The sequence below is a fragment of the Daucus carota genome, chromosome 6 (genome assembly GCF_001625215.2).
Source record: "Daucus carota subsp. sativus chromosome 6, DH1 v3.0, whole genome shotgun sequence".
NCBI classification, from domain to species: domain Eukaryota; kingdom Viridiplantae; phylum Streptophyta; class Magnoliopsida; order Apiales; family Apiaceae; genus Daucus; species Daucus carota.
Window position 1 is genome coordinate 17,109,764 of NC_030386.2, and position 9,153 is coordinate 17,118,916.

Genomic DNA, 9,153 nt, shown 5'->3' on the forward strand with positions numbered 1-9,153 from the left:
ATCCCTCTAAAAGTTTGGAGTCGGGCCTGATTCCATTGAAGAATGCTGGAGACTTTAATTTGATGTTAAGTTATGCCCAACAAAACAAATTACAGGGTTGACATATATGTCAAACATTTCAACGAAGATGAAGACGATGACCGTGAATTACAAGAGAAGGATTATGAGAATTTATGTCCTGACAGTGATGAGAGAAGGGACAGCAATGACCTTGTTTATTTGGATGAAGAGGATAAGGAGTGGCCTGGTTGGTCAGACAGTGATTATGCAATGAGTGATGATGATGCACTTTTTGATCAAAATGTGGATGAAGGTGCTGAGTGGATCGGCAAGATAAGGTATGATCTAGGACTCAGTGATGCAGATGACAGTGGGGAGGAAGAGGATGAGGAAGGTGTTGATAATGGAGATGCATCATACTGTGATTTATTGGATTCATTGTTTCAGGACATGTATGGTGAGAATGTGCCAAGAATGAGTAAAATTAAGTGGCCAGTTTACAGAAAAGAAGTGCCATCCAACCTTGAAGTTGGGATGACATTTGAGAACCATCTCAAATTCAGGGATGCAATCACTAAACACAGCTATGAAGAGGGAAAGATGGTTACATTTTTGTTGTCTGACAAGTCCAAAACCTCCTCCCAGGATTGTTGTCAGTCCAAGAAGTCTTCAACACTGGAGCGAGGCCGCAATGACATAGATCTGTACTCGGCACAGTAGAGCTGCAATAAGAAGACATTGTTGCTTCAAGGAGCTGCCCAGCATTCACTTCGAACTAGCAGAAGTTGTGAACTAACATACACATATTTATATTATGTTTGAAAAATAGATAGATAATGGTCAAGGTGCACTTTTCAAATTGCAAAAGTGAATGTCATCTCCTTCTGCAGCTGCTACGAACCGAGAGTGAGCATCACACGAGGCTCGGTTCAGTTTATTTAGGGGTTTATGGTCGGGGTGTACATCTGCCGAAAGCTGCATGGTCGAGCCGGATTTTTTTTAAATTTGATGGTAGGTGTGTATTTCGGACCAAACTTGCATGGCCGAAGAGTATTTAAGCCATAAAAATTAGTTAATCAGTATGCCGCCTTATAAAGGAGTCAGATTTTGCATACAACAAACATATATGAAGTGACATATTTTTGCGCTTAAAATCTCGCTCAAAAAGAGGGTGATTTGGATAATTACATTGTGGCAGAATATTTTTACCGTCAGTTTAATTAGAATTATTTGGACAAGACACAAGACCAATTCGAGTAGTTTGGCACGAGGAGATATTAATATTTATTTATAATAATATTATGAGGACAAGATATAAAAGCAATTCGATCTTCATATGTTTTGTAACTGTATATCTGGTCTCGACGCATGGAATGAGTATATACAAAGCGAAATCATTTTTAGGAACATCAGGAATATCAATTATCAAAATATCAAAATTTGATTATTATTGTGTAAACTTTTATTTATTAGTTAATTATTATTATAGTACTACTATGAAATGATTTCTATGTTAGTTAAAATTTTGTAATGTAACCACTATCACACCAACATAATTATATCATCAACCAAATTTTTGCAGTTAGAACTTTATACACTACGCCATAAATGCTCATATGCAACATTCCATGTTGGTGCATTACATCCCGTATAATGTTGCCCCCAGAAATCGACATATCCAACATTTTGTGTGTGTTGCATGTGTAGTTGTTGTCTTTGACCTATAATGCAACACTTTTCCATTCTAATGCAACAATGGAAAAGTATTGTATTATAGGGATAGTGCAACACTAAATCTATGTATACGTAACACAGAATAGTTTTGGCTTAGAGGAGATATGAGATTGAAAAACGGGTTACTTTGTCACGTCAGTCGTGAGACCACACGCCTAATGCAACACTAAGATAGGGATATATAATTAAGTGCGATGCTTTTCATAATTTTTTTGCAGTATCTATTTTGTAGATACACCATTCCATATAAAGTACTAACATCCAACAAGTTAATACAAAAGATCAACTATATTCCAACAACTCTTTGCAGCAACCAAGAATTTGACGATCATTCGTGGGAAAAGGTATTTGACATCAGGTATTGTATGGGACCAAGTTCGGTGTACATTGATGCATTTCGCATAAACCATCTTCCTTGGAGTTGCTGATTTGATGAAAACTCGTTCAATTCTGATGTAGGAGCACCCATGGCTTTCGGTATAACTCAGGTTACTCATTTGATTTGTTATGTCCCTAATATACATGTATAACATGTCAGTCGACTCCACAAATGTCTTCATATTTATGTATATACACGCTCATGAATACATATGAAAACAAATGAAACAAACAACATGTGTAAAGAAATGAAACAGAAAACACATCTCAAGATTCTAATATATGTTCTATATAAAACCGAGTTGCAAGTGATTAATATTTAGAACTATATATACTATGTTATTTAGTTGGTAATTTAAATTTGTAATATATTTACCTATTATTATTTGATACCATGACCCCGTCTCATGATATTTTGTGATATTGACGAAGGATGATCCTGCGCTCAGAGGAATGCAGTTATCACCTGCATGCAATCATATAGGTTGATCCTGCGCTCAGAGGAATGCAGTTACTACCTACTATAAGAACCTATAAGATTCACTATATAGATATTAACACTCACTGTATATGTCAATAATATTTATTATGGAATCATAGCAATTTGATAGCATTATATGAACTCTTGAGCAAAATTAATAACTAACCAAAGTAACTAGAATTCTGCCTTCAGATTTCATCGCAACAAGCTCTACTCAAAATCCTCTTCTCAAAAATGAAATGCAAGATTAATTAAACACCTAGAACATCGCAACAGATGTATCATGAAATGCAGATAAAGGTGATTTTAACTTTGCTGATATTCAAATTCTACAAAAATCATTGTTGTTTCAAGAATACTGAATCACTTAAAGCCATGATTACTAGACTTGTTGATCTTTAACAATTGTTAGGCTTAATATCAGGCTAGTAATCAAATAAGATATTAATGTAGTTGTTTTTTAATTTTTGATCCAGATGGTATTTAGTTTATCTTTAATTGCTTTTCTTTTTTGCTCTTATTTCTTAATACTTCAGATTTCTTGGCTCTTATTTTTGCAACTTCAAATAACATCTTATGCATGCTTGACATTAGCAAAATCTCATGATTATCGGCGAAGTTGCCTTAAATCCTCTTGTACGTCTGAATGTGTTAATCAATACTTATAAAAAGATAAAATTTACATTGCCATATCTGATCAAACAGCTTCCTAGCAATTCCGCAAGAGTTTTGTTCCTCTGCAGTCTATTTGATAGAGTAGAGGAAATGTTCATGTGCTCTCTTTGATGATTTGTTAGTTGAAATTTGGGACAGGGAACTACTTAAGCTAATGGAATTGTTTGAATACAGAATGCAAGCATGGAAAGAATTTAAGTAGCAATTAGATATCTTCATTACTAAGTGAAGGCAGAGGAATACTAGTCGATTTTAACTGACCTTTTCGATACTTAATAAAAGGGACTTGTTGTTGATATTCCTGGACCTGAGCTTGGCCTTTCCTATTCCAAGGCGGCGAATGAAAGTGGCAGTGGCTCTCTTATTGGCAGGAGGAAGCAGTAGTTTCCTATCAGCAACACTAACACCTGAGGGGCTTTTGTACATAGACCCATCTGGATTTAATAAGTCAATACTTCTCTGGCATTTATTGATTGTGGTAAGTTGAATATTTCAATTCCTAAGAGTGTGCAATAGAACATAGTTGTTTATATATAATAAAGCTTATATTCGTGGGATTATAAACTACCCCGTTAAAAAATTAGAAATACAATACTAAAAATCTGGACTAACCTAAAAATAATATGATCATATACTTGAACAGAGGAGATATCTGGTATCACCCGGATCATTTTACAAGCCTATTCTTGGCTCTTCAATCTTTATGAGAATGGGTTTAAGAGATTTTTCGAATCACATGCCATGCAATGTGAGTTTTTAGAGTTTAGGACAACTTCAATCGTGATACAAAAATTCAAATTTGTGATAATTTTACTCTAAACCACTCCAACCGTGGACTAAAAAATGATCCGGATTTGAATCAGTAAATAATACTGGTCCAAATTTGGATCACTATTATTCACTGATCCAAATCTTTTCAATACGAAAATATTGTTACTTTTTATTATGTGATGATTAAAGAAACTAGCGGTAACACAAAAAAAGTTTAGATGAATCGAATGGAGTATCTGCAAAACCCATATGAAATTAGTTCATGATCATCTGCAGAAAAAAAACCAAAAGAAGTGATTTATTTACGTAATGAATACTGAGTATTTGCTTAGTTGTACAGTCTGTATTGCAAACCAATTGTTTAATTATGGGGCTAGGCCGTTTAGTAAATTGAAATTATAAGAAGGAAATGTACGGTGCCACTGCGGCCCTGTTTGTGTATGCAATAGCGTGAAGAATGTGAGATTATGGTTGTTTGGTTGGATAGGCCCCTGGGATAAATAGAATAAGATGATTTAAAATAAAATTTATGGATGAACAGAATGCATGTGCCCCCGTGCAAAATTGAGTAAATACATTTTTGAGAGTGGGAGCATAGATTTATTTTTTTTAGAGTGGGAGCATAAATTATTAAATAAAGTTTGAAGAGTAAAAAGGTAACTTGCAAAAAAACTATCTATTCTGGACTGAGTAAGCAAGCAGACTTTTTCCGGATAAGGTGCTGTATATGCAGTATGGATAAAAGACAGGGATTTTCTGTGGTCTGTGGTGTGCCCACGAGAATTGGAGTTTATTGTGTCCTTGGGCACATATTAGAAAGACCGATAAAGCTAATCAAAAGCAATAAAACAATCAAGTAAAAGAGCAAGAAGCATATGGTCGACCTCCCTACAAAAGCGCTAGCACATATTTTAAAATGTTTATCACAACCCCTCCACCGGAAAGCTCAAACAAGAAAGAAAGATAAGATTCAGCAAAAAAGAAAGGTGTGAGGGAGATTTTAACATTGCATAATGGGTCCAAAAGCGTTTCTACGACACATGCAATAATCATCGGACGGGCCGGATTCATGAGTAAGGTTGGCTATTCTCATTAGGAAGTAGTGGAAGAAGACTAGAGAAGCCTTATTTTGTATTATGGCCCGTTGTCTTTGTTGGGGAGCTTGTGGAATTTTCTCGAAAACATAATTTAGTCTGGTGAGTAGTCCTCATTGAGGAGTAGAGAAGCGCTCTTGCATTTGAGATAAAACAAGGAACGGTTGCGTTGAGTCTGGGAGAAATTTTTTTCCAATCCAAATGAGATTCAAAAAACAATGAGTCAATCAACGAGGGCCCCTTCAGGAAGGCAATAGAAGGGGAAACCGAATTCGGATAGGTTTGTTAGGCGACTATGATTACGTATGACTTATCCCCAATGAAAAAGTACGCAGGTAAATTGTGGGCACTGAAAATTCTTGATAGCGAAATACCTTAAAATTGCAATCACGAATCCTAGCCTCAAATCTCAGCCAACACTATACACATTATCACCCCCATTCCGACGAAGAGCTGTCGCCACAAATCTTGATTCCCATAACAACCTCAATCTTGTTAACTTAACTCACAGATTTCTCAGTTAACATATATAATTCTTACTAAAGAACCGCATACAAAATAAATAAATAAATCCTGTATCCATACAAAGACTGATGGAAAACAACAAAGGCCAAAGAGTTTCTAAAGAACCACATAAAAGAAAACTAAATCCTGCATCCCCATGAAGGTTGATGGAAAATAACAACAGTTGTATGAAATCAAGTTAAAGATCATACTTTGCACAAAGAAAATTAAAACCTTACGTTCCATATAACAGCAAAACGACAGCTATTTATCACATTCTTAGAGCAGGGAACTGGTCATAGCATAGTAAATTATAAGCTAGTTCTGTGTTGCTTACTATAATAGTACTAATTTAAAAGAAAATTATAAGCATAAGATGCCCCTACCAGACAGATTACATAGAGATCTGCAAACTAATATATTAATTAACATAATCAAACACAGAGCACATTTAATAAATGACACAGAGGCATGTCTATCTATTTTATGAAGGGAAGTAACCATAGAAGTTGGGCAACTGTCCAGAGAGCTAGTAATACAATAGATTAAAAGGACGATTCGACGATATGTTGAATGACACAAATCCATAGAATGACAAGCGGATAGGAAGCTCTGTCTGCCGCAAGTACAGAGTTTGGGACATAAAGATACTCACAGCCTTCTCACTCTTATCACATTAACCAAGAACGCAAGTAAAATTATATTACTGAATTACTGCCTCTTATCATCTACTAGAGTAACTACATCAGCTTCGTATATGCAGCAGTGGAAAGAAAATTATCAAGTGAAGAAGGCTTTTCAAGTTCTATGAGCTATAAAGCTAAGATTAATGTATTTACAAGATGTAATGGAAACTCACGACTCATAGTTTCCAATTTACAAACTGTCCTATGACATTCACATGTTTAATCAATGTCCATTATTCTCATGTACTGTGGCATTATGTATACAATATATCCCACAACACCATTTGTTAGAATCAGCCCCTTTATGTGACTTTAAAGGAGATTCAGATTCAGATCTTCCACGCAATGTACAAGTGCTGTGGGTTTCTCATGACAGTGTCCTATAAAGTTATCCCTAATAAGCACTCATCAGTTTTCTAATTCTCCTTTTTATTAGAAATTAAGCATGTGAAACTCCTGCCACATACACTTCCAGCTTATCAAATTAATAACAGCAACTTGATAACACTTTGTATCAGATCTATCATCATCTATGTACATATTACTCTACAAAATAGTGATAAAAAGTTAAAGATAGATCTAACATCCTCTAATATACACAAGGACCACAAGGGGACCTCATGAATTCTACCAATGTGAAACGATGTCTTACAGTTACAGCTAATCATACCACATGACATGTCTACTCTAAAAATTATTTACCCAGCCAGCGGTTCCACAGCAAAATGCCAGTTTAACCAACAAGATAGAAGTGGTCCATAAGAAAGATATAAGCTTCAGAACCATAATAGACATAAAAAAAAAATAACTATAATAAGAAAACTCTTGGAAGGTTTAAAAACTGAGCTCTTTTAGACAGAACACCACATCAATAGATTTAACAATCAAAATCCCCAAATTCTGAATAACATCGATCACCTTAAGTTACATTAAGAGTATTCTTGTAGCAGCATATGGTAAAATACTCTAATATAAGCTACAATTAAAGATGCAACCTCAAGCTTTTAACCTTGACAACAAGAAGAAATTCACTCTAAAAGAACACAACCCATGAATTAAAGGTCTAATTTAACAAAACAAAGCAAAAAGAAACAGCTTGAGAAAAACCTCCATATCAGTATAATGTCTCAACCCAAGCAATGCAGTCTCATTCGGGTTTTCTGCAGAGAATCATATGCATCGGAGTAAAAATCTTGGTCTCACCTCCCTTAGTCAAGTAATCGGCAGTGACAAACAACATCTCATGAACATCCACAGTCCCTTTAGGAGCAATCCCCAAAAACGACAAAATCATAACAAGAATATGGTTCCTCCAATAGGCAATCCTCCCCATTTTGAGCCTGGTCCACCACGGCTGAGCAGGTGGGCTGGCCAAATCCTTCTCCTTGACAACCTCAAACCCAACTTTCTTGGCAACCTCAGCTATATCAGTATAATGCCTCAACCCGGGCAACGCGTCTCCCCTCTCAATCCCTTGTATGATCTCCACATGCTCCGCATTCTCCCCATCATAAAACTCTGTGGTCACCCACTCATATGAAACATACATCCCACCCGGCTTCAAAACCCGGAAAATCTCCGCATAAACATCCTCCAACTTAGGAGCATGACAAGTGGCCTCAATCGAATACGCCCCATCAAAAGTATTATCCCCAAATGGCATTTCAAGAAAATTCCCACACACAACCTCACACAACTTATCCAAACCAGCCTTTTTATTATGCAAAGTAGCTCTATTCACCTGATACTCATTAATGGTAATACCCACCACATTGGCACCCGAATGCGCCGCAATAGCCCTCATAGGCCCCCCCACACCACAACCAGCATCAAGAATCTTATCCCCGGGCTTCACATTCAGCAGATCTACAGCCATCTCCTCATGGATCTGGGTCGCCTCAAGATGCGACTTCCCCGGCAAAGCCGGCGAGAAATGGAAGCTCTGGCCCCACCCCCACTCGTAGATATCCGTCACCAGATTATAGAAAGTGTCGACAAACGCGGGGACCTTCTCCGTCTTCTCAATCTGCTTGGGGGTCTTGAAGAAAGACCAGTAGTTGTTGTAATTGACCTGGACTTTGTCGTCGTCGATGGAGCCGCCGGAGAGATTCACGGCCGCCTTGCCCTTCCGTTCGGCGGACCCCAAGACGCAGATGAACCAGTAGAACCCGCCGCCGATTAAAGCGGTGGTTAAAAGTAATGGGAGAGTGTCCATGGCTGTGTGTACGATTGGGTGTGAATGTGATGTGTGTGTGTATAGATGGGAGAGTGAGGGGCGGGGTTTGATTGAGTTTAGTTTGTGTTTGAGTCTTTTGTTAGAACAAATCATGGAGTTTAGATCTCTAACATGTGCGGACACGCTGGAACAATGGGAAGGGGAGAATTAACAAAATCCTAGGGATTAAAGAGTCATGTTATTAAATTTTGTGCAATTTTGTCTAAATTTATGAGCCGTTCGTTTCATAGCATGTACCTTGATTTTACTAAAACGAGTATTAGAAATTAATTTTTGGTGCTTAAAAATAATGGGCATGTTTGTTTTACCATAAGCAGAAGCTTCGGCTTATTTCACGCTTTTGTGTAAATAAGTTCTCCCAGAATTTTTACTTTTTTTTCAAACATTTTTTTAACTTATTTACTTCTCACTTCTATTCTATTTCTTTGTTTGAAGCAAGACATAATTTTTTTTTAAACTTATCCAAACTACTCTACTGTTATCCAAATTTATGAACACTTCGTTTTTATTAGTGAGGGTAATATAGTTGATCAGATCGAACATGACATAATTCAAATCTGAATCCAAATTTTTATCTATGTTAAAAATAGAAAA

At 36.5% G+C, this 9,153-nt stretch overlaps 1 protein-coding gene across 1 annotated transcript; it reads right to left on the bottom strand.

The window, feature by feature from the left end:
- Positions 1 to 7,199: 7,199 nt before the first annotated feature.
- Positions 7,200 to 8,734, bottom strand: LOC108226425 (24-methylenesterol C-methyltransferase 2). Its single transcript, XM_017401382.2, has one exon. It carries the CDS (start codon positions 8,650 to 8,652, stop codon positions 7,471 to 7,473), a length of 1,182 nt encoding a protein of 393 aa, XP_017256871.1. The 5' UTR covers positions 8,653 to 8,734; the 3' UTR covers positions 7,200 to 7,470.
- Positions 8,735 to 9,153: the final 419 nt, after the last annotated feature.